This window comes from Choloepus didactylus, chromosome 16 (genome assembly GCF_015220235.1).
Source record: "Choloepus didactylus isolate mChoDid1 chromosome 16, mChoDid1.pri, whole genome shotgun sequence".
NCBI classification, from domain to species: Eukaryota; Metazoa; Chordata; class Mammalia; order Pilosa; family Megalonychidae; genus Choloepus; species Choloepus didactylus.
Window position 1 is genome coordinate 16,602,613 of NC_051322.1, and position 21,601 is coordinate 16,624,213.

At 41.5% G+C, this 21,601-nt stretch overlaps 1 protein-coding gene across 1 annotated transcript; it reads right to left on the reverse strand.

Moving 5' to 3' along the window:
• Positions 1-1,131: 1,131 nt before the first annotated feature.
• On the reverse strand, positions 1,132-15,516 carry SERPINB2 (serpin family B member 2). The gene is made up of 8 exons (XM_037806052.1): positions 15,395-15,516; positions 11,779-11,955; positions 9,818-9,928; positions 8,423-8,551; positions 7,105-7,222; positions 3,209-3,351; positions 2,428-2,592; positions 1,132-2,102 (listed from the first exon to the last, which is right to left on the reverse strand). The coding sequence occupies exons 2-8, from the start codon at positions 11,944-11,946 to the stop codon at positions 1,698-1,700; spliced, it is 1,239 nt and encodes a 412-aa protein (XP_037661980.1). The 5' UTR covers positions 11,947-11,955; positions 15,395-15,516; the 3' UTR covers positions 1,132-1,697.
• Between the last annotated feature and the right edge of the window lie 6,085 nt (positions 15,517-21,601).

A 21,601-nucleotide genomic window follows, 5' to 3' on the forward strand; every position in this document is an offset into this window, starting at 1 on the left:
ATCTAGTAATATGTGCATATACTACAAGTGGGGATGGAGGAATAGGAACGGAATAAATGGGAAACAGAGGTGGGAGGGAGAATTTTTGCTCTAAGCTTTTTCATGATATTCCATGTTTTAGCCATATGAATTTATTACCAAGTCAAAAAATTTTAGAAACATAGAGAATAGCTCCAGGTACATCAATATTATTCTAAGAGGAATCCAGAAGAAGAGAGTAGATAGAGTGAGGCAGGGGCAATTCAGGAGATAATGGCTGAGCGTTTCCCAGAACTGAAGCAAAATACAAGCCCCCAGGTGGGAAAATCTGTTAATGAACAGGAGAACATTTATAAAACATATGCAATGAAATATTAAGAACATCATCAAGAACAAAGAGAAAAGTATTAAAACTACAAGGAGCAAGAATTATTTTGACATCAACTTCCCCATCAGCAACTTTGGGTGCCAGGCGATAATGAAACCATATTCCAAAGTACTGAAGATTGCTTTAAAATGAGGATTCTATACCCACACCCTGATTCGAGAGTGAGAGTAAAATACAGATATTTTAAGGCTCACCAAGATTCGGAAAGTTACCACCTACCACCTTCCCTTGATCTGCCTTAGTTCTCTGGTTTTAAATTAAGTTCTGCTCTGTTTCTGTACCTAGAACTCAGCCTTACCCACTATAAAGCATTCAGTGATACTCAAAACAAACACCCTTCAAAAGGAGCTATCCGTGTTTGCCTTACTGCTCTTGGGCCCAACCCATCCCCACACTTCTGAACTCAGCTCAGCGACTTTGACCTTGACTCTGTGTCAGGACCACTGGGCTGGGTGCTTATGCCTGGTGTCCCGAAAGACTTGGACCTAGAATACTCATCTGAACTGCTATGACTTTTGCTGCAGTGAGAAGGAAGCTCACTGCCACACTCCATCCCACCTTAAGATTGGGCCTCCTTGCAAGAGGGGCAGACATGCCCTTTCTTTCATCCTCTATCCTGTTTATTATTTCTGGATCTCCACGTGTGAGCCATGATGCCGCTCATGTCTAGGAATCAAGATACAATAGATCTTATGATCTGCAGACCTAATGGAATGACAACAAACAAATGGTTGCGTGGAAACATGTTTATTTATTATGTGTTTGTAATTTTACATGTTACAGGACATCTATGTGCTACATAATGCTAAAAATGCATATAATATATATTTGCCTGCTGTTCAATGCTTTCTTCTGGATATTTCTTATAAAATGTCATGGAGATACACTTATTAATCATTATTAAGAACAAGTGAGTGCATTTCCTTACATAGAAAATTAACCGATCACCTGTTTCTGGAACATTATAAGTTACATTAAATAAACAGTGAATAATAATTTTTAAAACCTCATCATTATATAAAAGAATAAATAACACAATGAAAGTTAATGTTATAAAATAAACTAATGGCAAGGAAGAACTAAATGGGACATCATTACATTTTAGGGACTTCAAATGATTACTAGGGTTGTCATGACTGACATGGCTGTTGTTATTTCTGTGATTACATTTAGTGTGACATACATAACTGGTCAATTTTAATCTTCAAAAGTTGCTCAATAAGTCAACAATCCGAGGGTAAAATCTCTCAATTTTTGACATTTGAGATAGCAATTCTGAGGCTTATGGCTTATGCTACAAGATCCAGTGCAGAAAGAGAAGTTTTCAATTTTAGGGTGAGGAGCATCTGCCCCAAAAGAGGATGCTGTTGGTTATTCTGTGCATGATAAAGAAGAGGAAGGGGTGATCAGCCACAAACTGTGGGCCTCCATGACCTGTTCTCCCTGACATAACGGCCCCAGTGCCAGCAGTGGCTTCAGTGCCCTCCTCGTTGACATCCACAGAGGCTTGATGGAACACCTGGGACAGAAACAGGTCATTCCTCTCCGTCATGCCTGAGAAATTGGCCTGGCCCCGGCTGAAGGCATCCTCCATACCCATGCTTCTCAGAATGGATTTCATTTCATATTTCTCTTCTAACTTGAACAGGGGTAAATACACTTCAACATCATCTTCAGCCATTGTATCTTTGCTGGTCCACTTCTTGAGTTTATCAAAGGTTATTTCATGTTCCAGCTGCAAATCCAAAACCAAAACCAAAAATACTGGTAAGTGTTTAGAAAGGAAGGAAAACACTCTATTTTAACCTAATTTTAAAATTCACTGACTTTACTATATTATGGCTGGCATAAAAATTGGATAGATTGGTCAAATTTTTGTAAGACGGTGACATGCGTAACATATGATTAAGGCTGAACTGAATACTCTGAAAGTTTGAGACCTGACACATTTGCTATATCAATCCATTTACATATTTCCATGAGAAACTGTGCACCATTTCCTAAGGTGTAGATATTTCATCTCATGAACGTTGAAAGCAATTGAAGTTAGAGTGCCTTACCAGCTCCAAGCCAGTGGACACCTCAGCAACTTCATCTGGAAGCAACAGAAACATGCTGACATCTCCAGCATATGGGAGTTCTAGAATCTGAACCTTTAGATCTTTTACATATCCGATGTTCAGCTTTTCGTGCAAGTACATCATCTGTACAAGTTTGCGCTCAGTCTAAAATTTTGGAAAAGTGAAACATGTAAGTTAGTACTAAGACATCAAGAGATTTACATAAAAGTTAGACATGAAAGAAAATGGAATCTGCTCTAGTGTCAAAGAAATATGCTTTTAAAAAATTAAGCAAAATGAATCATCTGTCTAACCTTACAGTGGGTGTTCTGATCTTATTACCTTTTCCGTGTTTATGCCTATTATTTAGTAAGATGGATGATAATAAGGATAATAATAATACTCAAACATTTTTTGAGTACCTACCATGGGCTGAGAGCTCTGTTAATGCCACTGACCACTTCCCACAAACTTCTGAGTTGAGTATTATTATCCCAGTTTCACAGATCAAGAAATGGAAGGTGTGGAAGATAAGTTAGGTCATAGCCAGTAAGGGCCAACGTTTGAACCCAGGCTGGTGCAGTTATAAAACCCATGGTCTTCACCACGACTCAGACTGCTTCCCAGTAAATTATTGAGAGAGTCTGTTAAATGCCCAGTGGGCAGAACTCGTAACTAACAAGTCATTTAGGTTTGCCAATGAATGAGCTCTTATTTTTTCTGTCATCTTATGTAAGGCCCTAAAATAAGCATTAGGAAAATGCATCTTGTTGCCTCATACCAAGTTGATGCGGAAAGGCTGAAGCCCGTTAAGCTTCTTCTCAAATGGGGTTTTCCACTTTCCTTTGAAGTAGACGGCATCCACTAAGACCATCATGGTCTCCGCATTTACGGAACCTTCAGGCAGCAGGTCAGGGATTTTGCCTACAGAAAACATGACAGATGTTCAGGTTTCATGAACAAGAATTCTGAAGCTATTATCGTTTCTTGGGTCTTTCAAGTAACCGTGAATCTGAAATTCACTGAACTTTGCAGAGACACTAATCTTCAAACTCAAGTTTTTCTCTAGATTTATTTGAATCATCAATAAAACTCAGGCCAAATTCTCAGAAGGTTTGGGAAATCCAAGAGAAAATGAAGAAATATTGGGTTCAAAATTTAGGTTGAGATTTTCACTTCCTTTTATGTTGTTTTATCAAATTTGTGCAATTGTTTGGGAGATACTTATCCAGAACGGAGTGAAAGTCTCTGAAGGCAAATAAGTGTCTTTCTACTGTATGTCCCTTAGTGCTCTTTCTGGGTCTGGGTTAGACAGTCCAGGGGTCTGACCCATTCAGTCATTCAAAAACATGTTTTTGAAAGTTGTGCTAGACTTAAACTAGTAGTGGTGAAGGCACAAGGATTTAAAGAGCAAGAATCATCCTGGAGGACCTGGGAAGACTGGAAGGGACACTCAAAGTCAGTTGTCAAATAATGTGTGATAAGCTCTGTAATAGAGCTAAGAAATGCAAAATACTGTGTACAGAGAAGGGAGTAAATGAGTGCACCAGAGAATGTTCTCAGAAATGATGACAGCTGTGTGTGGTATTTTTAAGGAAAGTTTAAGAAAATTTTAAGAAACAGTCCAATTATACTGAGCACCTGCTCTGCACTATTGCAACTGCTCAAATATGTTATTTTATTTAATCCTCACAACTACTCTACTAGGTCAGTTTTGTAAGGGTGCCGCAGTGAGAGAGCACAGCCATCTGACAAGGTCACCAAGCTGCTAAGCTAGTGAGGATTCTGTCTCCAGAGCCCGTTGCTTCCCTGTCCACCACCCTCCGATCTTGCTGACAGATACGGGACCGTAACAGAAAGGTCACTGTCTAAATGCACATCAGTCGTTAAGGAGCCAGCAGGAAAGGCCAGGTGCTGTCAGATTCCAACTATGTGACATTCTGGGAAAGACAATGCTAGGCACTGAAGAAAGATCAGCAGTTGCCAGGGATTCAGGGTAAAAAGTGAGAGAGGGAAGATTAGGTGGAGCACGAGGAATTTTTAGGTGGGAGAAACTCTTCCATATGATACTCTAATGGTCGAGACAGGACATTTTGCATTTGCCAAAACCCATGGAAATGTACAACACGAAGAGTGAGCCCTAGTGTCAACTATGGACTTTAGTTACTAGTAATGCATCAGTTTTAGCTCATCAATTGTAACAAATGTACCACATGAATCCAAGACGCTAATAATAGGGAAAACTGTGCTGGGGAAGAGGGGGGCATCTGAGAACTCCATATTTTCTGGGCAATTTTTCTGTAAACCTAAAACTTCTCTGAAAAAAAATAAAGCCTACTAAAAAAAAAAAGACGACTGTGGTCTGACTAATTTCACTATATCCATGGGTTATTCTTCTTGGTTCCTATTGAGTTCCAATAATGCTTTATTTAACTTTGTGATGCACATAACAAACTAGTATTTGACCATAACTTGGGATAGATCAGACAACTCTGTCAAATTATTTTAAAAATCAGTAAACACAATCAGCCTAAATGACTGCTTGGCATCTTAGCATTACAAATGATGGGTTTACAGCAAGATCAGCACAATTTTTAAAGAGTTAAACAACTCATGCTGTTCTCACAAAAGCAAACCTTTTATGTGTCTCTCTTTAATTGTGTCTCTATTTTTACTGTCACTTCTCTAATTTAATCTTCACTGTCCTTACTCTCTCTGTGTCAATGATTTCTCAATATTTTAATAGAGTAATTTAGAAATCCACAATGGAAATGAAGAACTAAAGCAACTATTCACAGATAAAGAACAAGATGAAAAAATTTTTCTCTATGCTTTTTCCATTGTGGTGGCTAAGAACCAAGACACTAAATTTACCTGGAAAATGTTTTAAAAATAGCAGTTAAAGGGAAAACTAATTTGTTGCATTAAGTTATCAAAGTCTTTAAATAGCCAGCTGAAGAATCTTTGGACTGAGAATCAGAAAAAAAGGTAACCCCAGCTTCCCCACTACCTGGTAGTGTGATCAAAGCCAGGTAAACCCCTCTGACTTTGGACTCCAAAATATGACGTGATGAGTCTCCAAGTAACTTTCCTATCATGATAGCTCATAAATCTGTGAAATACCAAAACAATTCTGCATCCATGGTACCAATTTTCACTCTCAGGAATCTATTTTTATGTTATTCAACAATAATTTATTTAAGACCTATAATTCTAACTGGAAATTTGGAAGAATGAAGGATTTTCACTTTCAGCAAAGGACTTTCCTAATTTTTGCAGGGACATGAGAGAAGGATGTCAGACCCCTATCCTGCAGTAGTTACAGTCTGGGTAAGAAGGCAAAGCAAAGTAACTAATAACAGTTCAATAACCGTTCAAGGTTGTATGGGGCACATAGTAACCCGGGAAATGCTTCCAAGGAGGGGGAGGACTTGGGTTGCCCCTTAAATTAAACGCTGAAGCCCAGGGATCCAGGAAAAGGAAGTTTGCAACGAGTGCACTGTTTGCATCAAGTTGTCAGCAGGTAAGTACAGTCAGTCAGATTATGAAGAACCTCAAAAGTGAGGGGAAAGAGTGAGACATTCGCCTGAGGATAGGAGGAGGGCACTAAAAGTTTTGAGCACAGGCATGACACAGTAAATGTGCTACTTCTCCCCTCAGCACCCTATACTCCAGCCAGATCCACCTCCTTTCATTGCCTCAAAGGATCCTGGGCTGTCTCGCCTCAGGACTCTTGCACATGCTGTGCACTCAGCTAGGAACTCTCTCCCATGTCCTGGCCAGCTCCAGCTCTTCCTTCCAATCCCAACTTAAACATTTCCTGTCCCAGGAAGCCTTCTGTCCTCCTCCGAGCTGGGGTCAGGGACCTTTCTACCAGCTCCCGCACAGCGCCTCGTACTTCCAGAAAGCGCTCAGCAACACTCCATAGCAATCGCCAATGTGATTGAATCCTCCCCTAGACTGCAAGTTCGATGACGGCAGGGTCTGGGTTCTGTTTTTTTGTTTGTTTGTTCACCATTTTTATCCTCATCAGTGTCTGGCACACAGTGTCTGGTAAATAAATATTTGTTGACTGAATAAATGAATCCAGTAGCAATGAATGAATGATTTAGTTGAGTTTTAGTCCTTATAAAAGATACCAAGGGAGGTAGGAGCCAAGGAATAATTAAGGACATGGGTTAAGGAAGCAAAAGTGTCTTAGAAAATGAAGGAGAGATGAAGCAGAGACCAAAAGAAATTAACAAACTATTATCTCTGAGTGAGGAAAGAGAAGAAAAAGCTAAAATAATTTTATGAACCCACCCCCAATTGCCAGTATTCTTTAAGCTTACACCAGTCACTCAGTTGGGGTCAAATATTTATTCCTGTGCTTTGTTCACAATTACATCTATACTGGTATTTCCTATGCTCGAAAACTTCTGCCTCCTCTCATATTCGACTGTGAGATAATATCCAAATGAAGAATATGCAAGTACTGAACATTTGTCTTCTAGCAGTGGGTTTTCAATTCTTTTTCTCACTTAAAACACCACTCAGATAAACAGAAATAAGATTACACTAACCAAAATAGTTAAGTGCTGACATTTTTCTTGTGGCTTGAACAGATTTTAAGGATGGTTTAAAAAGTAGACCAAGTTTTCTAAATGGAAAGAACAGAAAATAATTCTTCAGTTTTACCTTTGGTTTGAGCCTTGACCCAGGAATTCATCTTTTTTCTGGCTTCTTCTGCAGAGTCTAGGAAGTTGACTGCTTCGGGTTCTGTCGAGAAATATTTCTCACAGAGTTGAATGTATTCCTTTAAAGCAAGAAAATACCAAATGTTATATAGAATTTACGCGGAACAAGTTGGCGCATGATTGTGAGTTATGGGATTCTTGTCAAGATTGGTCCGGGGGACTATGTGGGACCCGACTCCCAGGGTTGTAAATCTCCCTGGCAACGCAGAGTATGACTCCTGGGGATGAATGTGGACCCGGCATCATGACACTGAGAGTATCTTGTTGACCAAAAGGGGGATGCAAAATGAGACGAAATAGTTTCAGTGGCTGAGAGATTTCAAATGGAGTCTAGAGGTCACTCTGGTGGACATTCTTATGCACTATATAGATAACACCTCTTAGGCTTTAATGTATTGGAATAGCTAGAAGTAAATATCTGAAACTACCAAACTCCAACCCAGCAGTCTGGACTCCTGAAGACAATTATATAATAATGTAGATTACAAGGAGTGACAGTGTGATTGTGAAGACCTTGTGGATCACAGCCCCTTCATCTAGTGTATGGATGAGTAGAAAAATGGGGATAAAAACTAAAGGACAAACGGGGTGGGATGGGGGGATGATTTGGGTGTTCTTTTTTCACTTTTATTTTTTATTCTTTTTCTGGTTGTTTCTGATGCAAGGAAAATGTTCAGAGATAGATTGTGGTGATGAACGCATAACTATGTTATCATACTGTGGACAGTGGATTGTATACCATGGATGATTGTATGGTGTGTGAATGTATTTCAATAAAACTGAATTTCGTTTAAAAAAAAAAAAAAAAAGATTGGTCCAGGGGAGGGCAGCAACGGGGTGGGGGTTGGATATAGGGGGCCAAAGTAGGAAACAGTGCAGATTGCAGATGCTCAGTTAAGCCCCTTCCCCTCTATCTGCCTCCACTGCCCGTCCCAGCTCTGTGTGCCCTCTTGCACTCTTTGCACGCTAGACCTGCAAGAAGTGAGAAGTAGATGGCTTGGGGAGGAGTGCTTCCCAAACTCAGTTGCACTTGTCCTGACTGACTACTTGGCACGTGGAACATTTGCAACAGGGAGAGGCAGCAACCAGTAGAGGAGGAAAAGGGACAGCTGTCACCACCAAGCGGTGTTTCTGTGCAGCCAACCTTGGGGAGCCCATGTGGATTCTGATGTTTCTTGTATTATTGTGGAGAACTTGCTTTGACAGTTACCTCATTACAGTTTTTGGACTCTGCAGTTTCAATTACAGGGTTCACTTACTTCCTTAAATCTTGCAGTCTTCTCTCCAAACAGCTTATTGGCACTTTCCAATAAATAATCCCCTGTGGATGTGTTGAGTGCAGAGTTGAGAGCCAGGAAGGAAGAAGGGATTCTCTCTCTAGCTTGTGCCTTAAACACAAAGAAGGGATTCTCTTCATACATCAAGGAACTGCTAAACCAGATTTTCTCCAACAAGGATATTTTTTTTCTCAATACAACAATAAAATGCTATATTGCTGTATACTTGTTTTTCTGGTACTTAGAGGAATCTTTGAGAAGGTTATTTTGACAAGAAGGTGGCACATTAAAACTAATAAGATAACTTTTTACTTTTTTCAGCTTTTGCTGTATCTGTAGATTGCATTTAACCAGGAGGAAACCAACATCCTAGAAGAAAGGTTAGGCTCCTAACATCAATTTCCTAAACATCAAGGTCTCTAAGGAATTTTTACTAATTAAAATGTTACCCTTGGTGACAGCCTACAAAAGCTCTTACAGCCTCTGTAGTACCTGTTTTACAGTTAAGGAGTGGTTTATGCAGTTGGAAATCTGGGCTTTATAAAACCATGGAAGTGAGTGGGAATCCTAAGCCTCAACTGAAATTTGTAAGCAACATGTCAGACATGGGCCCAGAGCAGCACATCTGAGGGTGGAGCAGAGGACAGAGCCCTCCAGCTGGGCTGCCCAGGGTTGTGGAGACCTGGCTGAATTTCCATATTGAAGGGATCCTTCCACCATCACTCCCTGGGAGGCAGGCAGAAGGCGTGTCAGGGTTCCAGGAAGGAGGAAGTCTCTCTGAAAACCTAATTTGCAAGGGTGATCACAGAAGCTGGTCACCAGCAGGAACAGGTCTATATCTAGTTGCTATGGTTTAGCTGCATAGCTGGGATTTAAGGAAATGGAGTGTTGACATAGGGATAGAGATGGGGGCTGGGGGAGTAGAGAGAGAGATAAGACTTGGGAAAGTGCTCAAGAAACTGGGATCTCATGGCCAGTGGCCTCTCGTGGAGTCATAAAACCTGGGCCTCCCCATTGCTCAATTATTCATCACTTCCTACCCACTGCCCTTTGGAACTCTGCATCCATGCATTTGTATTCCAGGAATCTCTACCTGGATTTAGAATAAACTCCTCATGCCCAGCTATGGCAGAGGAGTGTATTAGGAGTTAGAAACAGCCTTGGCCTGAAAGTCACAAAGTCTGAACTTGGCCCTGGCTCTGCCATCAATTTCCTGTGGGACCTCAGGAAGCTCACTGAGTGATGCCCAGCCTTGGTTTTCTTTCTGTAAGCAGGGGCAGCTGTACCAGTTTCCTCCCCAGTCTAATACTGTGATTTCAAGACAGCATGATTCTAGAAATAAAATACAAAAGAAAGATGAACACGTGAGCCAGGTACCTGCAAGATAGCTTCCGGATACCTGTCCTTCTGGATCTGCTGCATGGCCTCACAGCTGGTGAACTTTTCTGTGATGGCTTTAAGGTTTCCAACTTCGCTAAACTGAAGCACCTGTGAACGGAATTATGGAAAAGGGTTCAGCTCTCCTGCCACATTACTTAACTTTTAAAACCAGTGGTTTGCCGCTTAGTGGCCCAATAAATGGTTCCCTGCCTTGGTGTGAGAGGAACACACACAGCATTCATGTTTCATAGTTACTAAAGCTATGTCTGAATGTCGTAAGATTGAAAACAGCAATGATGGCGTCCTCCAGTAGCTCCCCTTCACAGGTACATGTAGGTGTCAGCCAACTTAATTTCCCTTACAGAAAACAACCTGAGGTCTTGTATATAAATCCAAAATTGGCTCATATACTTGTAATTATTACTAATAATGAGATGATTTATAACCTCTTCCCCTAAATATCTGAATTATCATCTTGTTTATAAATTGCTCAAAACACTGTGACTGGATACTGAAAAGCTCTCTGGGGCCCAGAATGACTAATAGGCTAATTTTCATTTATTATCAAAGTCAAGTTTTTACATTAACAACCTGGAGCACTTTAGTCAGTATTTGCCCTCAAAGTATATTGCTTCTGATTCCTTTACATTTTAAAAATTAAGACTCTGGTGTTTTCTAAAGGTTTTAATGAAGCCCACTGTTTTTGTTTCTTCAAGGCAGAGAAAATAAAGGGGAAGGAATGTTGCAAAATGCTGCTGGTACCAGTCCGAGCATTGAGCAATTGGGTTTTGTTGTAAGCCTAAACTGCCACCAACACAGGGAGGGATGCACCCATCTCTTCCTCCTGCCATGAGATTGGCCAACGTCCTCCCTGGCTTAAGCAAAGCCCGTCCTAAGTGGGTCACCATGTGCTATATGGTCAGGTACAATTCTCATGGGAAAATGGAAACCAGCTGTTGGCAATTTGGTAGGACCAAAAGCACAATGCATAGTTGTGGGAAAGTCAGAAACTGTACATGAAAGCCTTCAACTTTAGTGTTTATTTGTGTGCACGTGAATGTGGAAGAATTTTAATTATATGATGACCACCTCTGGGTCACTGGCCTAAGAAATAACAGGATCATGGACCTGAAATGTGCTGAATGACTCCCCAGGCATATTGGAACATCCGGTTGAAGTAGTTCAACATATTTTCAAGGCCTCAGACTCAGTGCAAAGAGTCCCCTGACTGGGTCTGTCTCCATCCACCAGAGAAGGAAAGCAGCAGCCTTGACACAGAAACACCTTGCAACACGGTTCCATGCCCTGTCCACACCGATCTTGAAGACTGGCCATGTTCTAGTGCCAGGCCCCATCTCTTGACCAAGACCTCCCGGACTTGGTAATATGGCCAGAGGTTCTCTGAAGCTACATCACAATCCATGAATCCCTGGGAGTGACCCTAGCTCTGCTGTATTTTCTTTCTTTGTGACAGTCTTTAAACCATTTAGAGGCACTCTTTACAAGAATGGTTTGGGGGAACAGATGCCACAGTGGCCAGTGCAATGGGAAGAACCTGAACAGGAACTTGGAAACATTGGGAAACCTTGGGAAAGGAGCTCCATTCGTGCTGCCAATTTTCCTATCTGTAAAAGGATGACCTGTGCTAAAACCAAATGAGATTCGCATTCAAAACACTTTTGAAAAGCATCAGTTTTCTATTATTAAAATATAAGGAAATGGACTATCTCCAGCCTCGTAGACTAATATACTCTGATATGCTTTCTGCTAGCTACAGTTGAGGGTTTGGGGGGTTTGGTTGTCGCTAGGTATGAATCTATGGATTTTGTGTTGTCACCACAGGTGCTCTACTAGCATGCAATGGGCACTGACGTTGTTATAGTCAAGATGTCCCGAGCATAACGTAAGAGCAGTCCAGGAATCCCTGGTCCTCATTTGGAGTTTCAACACAGGCTTACCTTTGCCATCTGGTCTGCAGTGTTTCCCCTGGCGCCCATGTAGACCATGGCCATGGTGGAAGAGATGCTCCATGGGCAGAAGAAGAGATTCTGGGTGGGGTTTATTTTCACCAGATGCTTAAAGAAATTGAGGGCAAAGATTGTGTTTGCCACATAAAGGTCCTCCATTGTTTCAATCTGGAAGGAAATCGAGGAAGAAACAGTTCTAAAAGATGACTCAACATCTTGGGTGAGGTCAGCAGAGCAGTACACAGAGTACCTGCTTGGGGTAGGAGTTTCCTCTCCGTTCTTCCTCCACAGAGCACCACGGGGGTGTAGTAAGGCAACAGGGTATGCGGCGTGTGCAGCCACAGAGGGCCCCAGGCTTGGTTATTACCGTCTGGGAATTCTTAATAATTTTTAAGCAAGGGGCCCCGCATTTTCATTTTGCACTGGACTCCACAAATTATGGAGTTGGTTTTGAGATACAGTGAGAAGTTACACGATGAGTAGACTTTATGACTCTCCATAAAATAATAATGATAACAACAGTGACAACAAATGACATTTCTTCAGTTCTCACTGTGTAACAGGCTTGTTCTAAATACTTTACCTGTACTAACATTTAACCCTCACTGAAGCCTTGTGAGGAAAATGCTGCTATTCCTGTTTTAAATGAGAAACTGTGGCACAGAATTAAGAAAATGACCAATTTCACTCAACTAGAGGTGGTGGAGCTGGGAACTGAAGCCAGGTGGGTGCACTTCAGGGTCATGCCCTCTGCACACCCAAACACACACCACGTACTCACCACACACACTAACACCCACAGGCAAATACTCACATATCCAAATGTGTGTAACATGCACACAGATTCTCGTAGGCCCCTATTGAGATGGTCAATTTCCTTTTGTGGTCCCTGTTTCTAGAAATGACCTAGAACCATTGTTTGGTTCTGAGTCTAACCAACCATAAATAGCATTCTTTGAGTTCTTACTGAATATGCCTTGTTACAAAAGGACTTGCTATGCTGGGGAGTTCATTCTGGGAATACAGAACAGCCCCCTCCCCTATCTCACTCTCCACAGAGTAAGTCAATGCCAGGCAGCCTTGCAGGGACTATCAGGGGTATATGAAACACACACACACACACACACACACACACACACACACACACACTCAACTTATCAACACTCTAAAAATAAGTGACAGACATGACTTCATCACCTAAGGCTCTGCAAGCAGCTCAATGCTTGGACACACCCAAGGTGTGTGTGAAACTCTTGGTACTGGCCAGTGATCATATTTCTATTCCTCACTGTATCTTATGTCTTTGTTACACGGTGGCTTAAAATACGCCCTGTAATTACCATCATCGTCCCACAGAAACCTTCTTGTGACAGTGTGGGAAGGGCTGGGGGCACAACCACCCCCCCCCCCAGGTGAAGCATGGCCTGCAGCTGTTGTTTGCCTGTCTGCAGTGACCCCCTCACCCAGCAGGGTTTCCCAAGGAGGAAAGACCGCAGCCACTTCTCTCCCTAATCCATGAAAACGCTTACTTTGTGAACTTTCTTTTAGACAGTGACTGAAATTTGTATCAACATTTCTCATTTAAGATACCACTGGAATGTAGTTTATCAATACAAAAATCATAAATTAAGTGAAACTCGTCTTTGAAACCCTCTCCCTTCCTCTTGTCTATTCATTTAATCTTCACAGGATCTGTATGAGGTAGACAATATTATCTCCATTTTATAGGTTATATCGTGAAGCTCAGAGAAGTTAAGTCACTTGCATAAGGTCTCACAGCTCATGTGCGATGGTGCAGAGATTCAAGCAATTTCTGCCAGAGGAATCCCATCCCCTCCAATGTTGCACATGGCCTCACCTGTGATGTAGACCTTTACTAGTATATGTAAGAGCATAAACAAGTCACACTGCATGTGCTGGAAAGAGGAAATAAAAAGAGGAAAGGAGCACGTCTGTAATACTCCTAGAAGGCCTATTAAGTAAAAACGTAACTTTTTTTTTCCTCTTGCTTCATCACAGAGACTTAATGGTGGCCCAAGATTCGTTTCCTCTTTCATCAATTTAAAATTGCCTTTCTAATTAATTAGCCTTATTTGTGGGCCTTTATTTGTAAGCTTTCTCAATACCTTTTTGGAAAGAAACCGAGTATTAATGACAAAGAAAATATTTCTCTGTTCCTGCGTGAAAAAATACAAGCGAGATATATGCAATTATCTGCATTTATCATGAAAAATATCTAACATTTATATTGCAGTCATCAAAATTCCTTGCTCATTTTGTTTCTTTGTTTCATTTAATTGGCATGATTCCTTGCCCAATAAAGCTTTGTAATTCATGAAAATATGAAGAAGCACTCCTAGTTAGCTTCAGAACCAGGAGGGAGGCCAGCCTTCTGCCTCCAAGTCTAGCACCTTTTCTACCTCCCTCTCAGATAAGGTTTGAGAAGCTCACAGTGTTAGAAATCCGTGAAGGCACAAGGACACGGTCCAATCAGGGCCTTACGTCTGGATTATGTGACACGTAAACTTGAAGTCACAGAGCAAAACGGGTAGCACCTGTTACGCATTCCTTAACACTGTGGTAAATTACACAACTTCATTCACTTCCAAATACCATGCTCCTAATTAATGCTTAATATCATCCTTGGGAAGAATGAATGGAAACCAAACCGTGGGGCCGGACTCCCTGAAGTTTGTGCTGTTTTCTGCCACAGGAGTCACCTGCCGCACCTCTGAAACTTGGCCCCAGGCCCTCTCCTCTTTGGCCCTGGTTGCTATATTTGAGTTTGCTATGGCATTTAACATAATGTTCTTTTGGCAACTATACAGAGCAGAGACTTTGACCAAGGAAAACAATAGCTAAGAGAAAGCAATAGTTTCGAGGAAACTTCCCTTCAAAAATTACCACAACTCAAAACACACACAAAATTAAAAGCAATCTCTTTTGTTTGCTAACTTTCATAATGAACGATTGTTTGTTTCTGGAGTTTTAGATTATTTATTGAACTATCATTTCAGTTAATCCAACAATCACTTTGGCTGATTTTTCCTTTTCACTGAATTGACCCATTATTTAACTAAATTCATTGAATATATTTTTGTATTAGGTTGACCCTACCCAAATTGTTGTTTAATTTCTCCAGTTTTTGCTTGTTCATTTCCTATGAAAACGGAGTCATTTTTCCTTTTAAAATAGATGATTTTCATTTGCTTAGATGAAAATATCTTCATTTACATTTATCTAAATCTTTCTGTCAAACTCAGTATCAAAGCAGTGGCTAGCCTAGATTACAAATATTCTAACCTGCTCCATAAAGTTGCTATCCTAATTGGAATGTCCATTACAGTTTGATTAATGCCACACCGGCATTTCCTGTCTTCTGGCATTCAAGATTAAGCCCTGCTACAAATTTAGTTAAAACCTTGAACTAAAATATTTTCAGTTAAACAAGCAAATAGCTAAACAAGAAAACATCGCTTCATTTTTACTCACTCTTTAAAAACATCTCACTTTTTAATTTTCAATCTATTAATAATACTAGTATGAAGGAAGAGAGAAAATGAAACCAAAGTTCCCATAGAGATTGCCAAGAAAGTTGCTGAAATACCTGGTAATTCTCTGAAGTGCTGTCTGGCAAGAAATGCTGCTCCAAGGATTGTTATCACTCAGACTTGGGACGACTGGTTTTATAATGCTCTAGTGTTCTGCCCCTCCCACCCAGCACTTTTCTCTCTCCCTCTATTTAATTTGTAGCCTTTGAATGATTCAACATTTTACTCAGAAAGACATCACTAGAATAAAAATGCTTGTTTGTAAAAGCATAATTTAAGAAATTTGTTGGGAGGATGTCATCACTCAGAAACTTGAGAATTTGGCAATATCCACACATGCCTGCCAAATTTCGCTGCAACCTGTCATCTCAGTTTCAAGTCTTTCCCCTCTATTCCTATGCTAATCGATAGCGTCAACTTCCAAGAAATTCGTTCTAGCTTCCAACTCATCACAGGGAAGGTTTCACAGCCAGGGCCTGTGGGCCTTTGCCATAGATAAAGACAATGGGATCCTTACTCTCTATCGACCCTGGGCAGCCCCCAAGTGACCTTTCTGGGCATGCGAAGGAAGAGTAAACCATTATTTTTCTTTCTTAGAAATTCTCTATTTTAAATTGTCTTCTGTTTTCTCAAACTATAATTTCCTTAATAGTTATGGGTTCCGCCCTAATCTCTTGTCACAAGGCACACCCAAAGAACTTTTCACTTGCCCATAATTAGGGCCTAGACCTTACCTTTTATTAAACAGTGACAATCCACTGGGTATTTTCAGTTGATTTATAATTCTGGGTAAAGCATAGGTGTTGACTGGAAATTGTGATTTCAAAACCTTGATTGAGAAAGTCACCAGATTGTTAGACACAACCAAAGGAATGAGGAAAAAATATGGAGCAGCTATGCATAATGAAATATAATTGAGTCCAGAAATATGCACATTTTGACAGTTCATTGAAAAGTGTTTGTAACACATTGTAAAGATGGCTTTCTCTTCACTTTGCTTTTTATGTATAGGAAATACCCAAATGGGATAGAGATGAGGAGATGTAAAAGCAGTATGTTTCTCCACAGCTGGAATGGTGAACTCTGCGCCTGGCTGGAGAGCTGAGTTGACCATCAGTGATGTCAAGGAAGACGAGACTGGGTTTTAGCCCCACATGAGCTTCTCAGCTGGGCTGTAGCCTCAGCTTCAGACTTGACCCTTACCTCGTCTTGCCAATCTGAGTGTCTCTCTGGTCACAAAGGAGTGGGGGTGCCTCACACAAACCTCTCATCGTCAGTACAGGAACAGTGGGATGGGCTTATTCTTCAGAATCTGTGCCTGACACTCAAAAGCCTAATTACTTGATTTTTTAACAGCTGAAAGATCTCAGTCTCATGAACAAAAGAGCTGAACGGCAGACAGCTTCACAGTCACAGTGCTTGTACCTCATCCCTTGCCCTCCTCCTCCTCGTCCTCAGTCACCTCTTCCCAGTGCCCTGGACCACCCCAGCTCCGCTGCCTGCCTTCCCCTTGGGTCCCTTCATAGGGGTGCCAGACCCCACCAGGGCGTGGAGGCCATCACCAACCACAAAATCGGCCTGGAGCTCCACCCTCTCACCTCTACCTGTCCATGTCTTTCTACTTTGACAGTGATGTTGTGGTTTTGAAGAGCTTTGCTAAATATTTTCTTCACCAATCTCACGAGGAGAGAGAACACGCTGAGAAACTTACGAAGCTGCAGAAGCGAGGAGGTGGCTGAATCTTCCTTCAGGTTGTTGAGAAAATTTGACAATTGGGATAGTGGGCTGAATGCAAAGGGGCGAGCTTGACACTTGGACAAAAAGGGTGAATCCATCCCTACTGGGACTGTACACACTGACCACTGTCAAAAATGACCCCCTCTTGTGTGTCTTCATTGAGGCTGAATGACAGGTGAAATTCGTCAGAGAATTGGGTGACTGTATAACCAACTCGCGCAAGATGGGGGCCCTGGAATCTGGCTTGGCCGACTGACAAGCACAGCCTGGGAAGCAGTGATGAGAATTCAATCTTAGGTTGGCTTCCCCAGAGCCCCAGGAGTAACCAGCGGTCAGCCTGGCAGTGCATTCATGTTGGATTTACCTTTCTTTGCCTTTCTATAGGTTGTATTAACATGCATCAAGTTCTTTCATTTGTACCATTCCTTCAAGCAAAGAAATTTGAAAAAAAGCCTACCCACACAGTGATCTTTCCTCTGAAGTCCTCCATGAGACCATAGAGAACTTTTAGGAAGCTACTGACCCTCCCACAGGTTTGATAACATGCTCAGTACTCATCAGTTCTCTGTCTCCAGTGAAAGGTCAGTAGATGCTTCTACTTGGCAGTTTAGGCCTCTCCCACTTTTCAGCCTCAGGCCCCTGGGAGACCCTCTCTGTCAATGTCTCTGTGCCCAATTGGTTCAACTGTTTTTAACCCACATGTTGGCTACCCAACAGATAGCTGAGCAAATATTTAATCTGCCTAGAACTTCAGCCCCTCTTGGCTTTGCTTACTCTTCAAGCTCTGTTGTTTCTTGCCTTATTGCTTTGTCTCAAGCTATTCTTCTTAACAGGAATGCCATCTTCTCCCTGCTTATCCAACTCGGAGAGGTTCAGTTCCCACCCCATATCCTCCATGAAGTGGGCTGCAACTCCAACAACCCTCAGGGCACTTCCTCCCCACAGAACTACACTTCTCAGAGTTGAGCTCACCATTTCATAGTCTCGCACAGTCCAGCTGCTTCATCTGAGTTAGGCATCTATCCCTAACTAGATTACATACTTGGTTCCCCTTCAGCAGCAAGAATGATGCTGGGCATAGAATGGGTAGTTATTAAGTTGTTGTTGTTGTTGTTGTTGTTGTTGTTGTTGTTGTTTTGTGAATTGAGTAAGGGGCAAAAAAATATCCAGAGAAGTCCTGTGGTGTGGTGAGCAAGGATGACAGTTCTGAGAGATGCAGGAAGGTCTGATTTGAAGCCTCTTCCTGCCATTTGTCAGTCGTATAATCTTGCACAAATTGCTCAACCTCTCTGGGCTTTAATTTCCTAATAAAATTGCATGGCTGGTACCATTCATTGCTTACCCTGAAGTAACCCCTTCTTCCTGATTTTGCTCAGTTCTTGTTCAGAGATTTCTTGATCTCCAGAAAGGAGGGCCTAGCTGTTGGTCTAGGGGTAGACATATAACCCAGTTCTGGTCAATGAGATGAGGAGGAAGTCTGTTGGGAAAAATTGGGGAAATTCTCCTTCCTGATAAGAAAGAGGTACATGAGAAGAACCTCCCTATCCTGTCCCATCCTCTCCTCCCTGGGTCTCTGCATGGTGGTGTGAGGATGTGCTACTACAGCCAAATTGTAACACCAGAGGAAGGCCTGGGGATTTGCAGAGACACCAGACCAGAGCCCTGACATCAGAGAGCTCCTGAGCCCATGGCACCAACCACCTACCTTGTGTTTCTGTCCATGTTGTTGTTGTTACATGAGACAATAGATAAGAAGTCGGTACCATTTGCTCCGTTGTTAGACACTATAGGTCCCCTATGATTTGCAGCTGAAAGCATTCCTAAATGACACAGGCTTTTATGGGGAATAGATGAGATAATGTCTGTCAAGCACTTAGCATATTGCCCTTCATACAGTAAGTGTTCCAGAGTGTTAGCTATTATAGCAGAGTGCCTGTTGGGGGTCAGGTATGGGGGTGGCCTTCTGCCTAGATTAGAGCAATGCTATGAGTCTGACAATGTTATAAGCAGACAAACTTTCACATATCAAGCAATTTGAAAAAGTTGTAAAAGGTGATATATAATTAAGAGCCAGACTGAGTGATGCAGGTGCTGGGTGTCATGGGAGGAGGGGAAAGGACTGAAGAGTGCGTCAGGCTCTCAATAAAGGGCTGGGAAAGATGGAAAAGTGGAAGATTCTAAGGGGAAGGTTCCGAAGGTACTGGATGGCTGCCCGAGATCTGCCTGGAGGAGTCGGTGTGGCAGGGGAGGGAAAGAAGAAAGGAGGGAGCTGAGAGCTAAGGTACCAGCAACCTACTGTCAACTCTGGAGAAGAGAAGCCACCTGTAAAACATGATGTTTTAAGAAGAAAATTCTGGAAATCAGGAAGAGGAAGAACCCAAAGGATGAGAGATCTATTAGGAGACCACAGCAGTAATCCAGCTAGTAAGTCAACAGGAAGAAGGAGCATAGCTACTACCAAGCATTCCTCACCGTTACAAAGCAGGTAAGATTCCCTGGAATAGCAGTGGAAGGGTGGTCGTGCCCATCACTTCCGTGGAAGCCGAGAATAGTGAAATAAATTCTCTCTCTCTTATTTTCTTATCTTTCCGGAATGTGTAAGAGAAAATCGCAAGTGGAAAAAAGGATATCTATCTATCTATATCTATATCTATATCTATATCTGTATCTGTATCTATATATACAAACACTATGACTTCAACTATATAGATAAAAATATGTGCAGAAATATGACTTGAAGGAAACAAGTCAGCGCTTATTTCAGGGTGGTGACATTGTAGATTGTCATTTTTTCTTTATAACTTCAAAATTTTCCCACAATGGGCACACTTTTAAAATCAGAAATGCACTGAATCTATATTGAGGTGAGTGGTTTTCTTCCCATAGTACTAAAGTGAATCACATATGAAAGAGAAATAATTCCCCCAAAAGAAAACAACTTCATGAATAAACTTTTGTCATTTATCTCAGTGGAAAGAAGAAGATCCGCATTTAAATGAAACAGGTATATTGTTCTGATTTGGAGACTGGCGTACACTGTGCTTTTTTTTTTGAAACATCTGTCTGGCTGTGATTGAAAAGGCAGTTCAGTGATGGAATAACCTGTTGGGTGATGCTGGAGAGGAGGCATCACGAAATCCGAGGACGTGATGGGCTTCCCCAAAGGCCAGTGCGGGTGCCGGGCTCACATCAGGTGCTCACTCAGTGCTCACTGAATGACTCGCTCATGTCCAGCACATCGTAATGCATTTCCATTCCTCCCCTCACTTTGGATGAGCAACCACTGGTACTTTCATAACTACCCATTTCATGTGACTTGCTGATAACTGGGGAACATACAAATGAGCAAAATGTATCATCTCTGCATCAGAAGTAATGTCATCATTGAACTTATGCAAAATATGATACAATTGTAGACCAAAGAGAAATTCCTGGTGATGGTAGAACAATATCATGACTGTAATTAATACTGTTGAGTTGTATACTTAAAGTGGTTAAAATGGGAAATTTTGAGTTGTATATACATTATTATAATGTTTTCCTTTGAAAGTCCTTTTTGACATAAAATTCCATATAATAATCTTATTTTATTATAGACTTTCAGTTATATATGGAAACACTGTTGATTTGTAATAAAAGTCATTAATTCTAATTAGCTTTAGTGTTTAGATAGCATGATTCCCTCTAGAAATTGAAGTAACTATTGCTGTGAGGAGGATCAAATGGAGTGAAGGTGGTGACCCTAGAGTGTGAATTTGGATCCTTTGGCTAAAACATCCCCCCAGTATATATTTAAAATATATTTATTGGGGAAAATATCTTTAATGCCTCCTTTTACAATTAGCAACAAAATGTGGCAAGCTAATGGTTCGGGGAGAAGTAAGACTTGCATCTAAATCCCTGAGGAGGGGGTTTTGATGGGGGTGGGGTGGTCAGGGAGGGAGTTTCAGGGTGTGTGAAGAGGATGAAGCAAAAGAATAAGCAGGCTTTGGATGAGAACCGGCCACAGCCACAGAGAGGGATGGTCCCGAAATCCAGGACAAGAGAAAGCGAGCCTCACCTATTTTAAGACATTGCCCTGGGCCAGCCATGAGTGTGAGAAAGTTTGCAGTGGGAACAAGCTTGGTTAGGGAGTATAACACCTCAGTCAAGGTATTTATCTTGTTGCCAGGTGATAACCCTAACATGGTCCGTAGGCTGAGGGAAAGGCCCAGCATTCCGTGATTCAGCTATTTGAGAAAGCCATTAGCCTTCCTCAGACTTGTCATGCCAAAAGCATGCAAAGAGAGACTGTGCTTTGAGAGGAAACTCAGAATGCAGTGTGAATCATGAATTCACTCATCGTGTATACCAGGTGGAACCCTATGCTTGCAATGATACATTTCCTTCAAGAGTCTAATGGTGCAATGTTGGAATCATGTAACCCTAATTGCATGCATCACTCAACTCTCCACTATCCTTGGGGATTATTTATGGATAGATAAGTGGATTATTTATATTACTTAACAAATCTTAATTTAATCTCT

Excerpts from the sequence above, each read along its gene's own strand:
- SERPINB2 (XM_037806052.1), bottom strand. The coding sequence starts at position 11,946 with ATGGAGGACCTTTATGTGGCAAACACAATCTTTGCCCTCAATTTCTTT. Across the intron at positions 8,552-9,817 it reads ATCCGGAAGCTATCTTGCAG|GCACAAGCTAGAGAGAGAAT; the intron begins GTACCTGGCTCA and ends TTTGTGTTTAAG. Across the intron at positions 7,223-8,422 it reads AGACTGCAAGATTTAAGGAA|GAATACATTCAACTCTGTGA; the intron begins GTAAGTGAACCC and ends CTTGCTTTAAAG.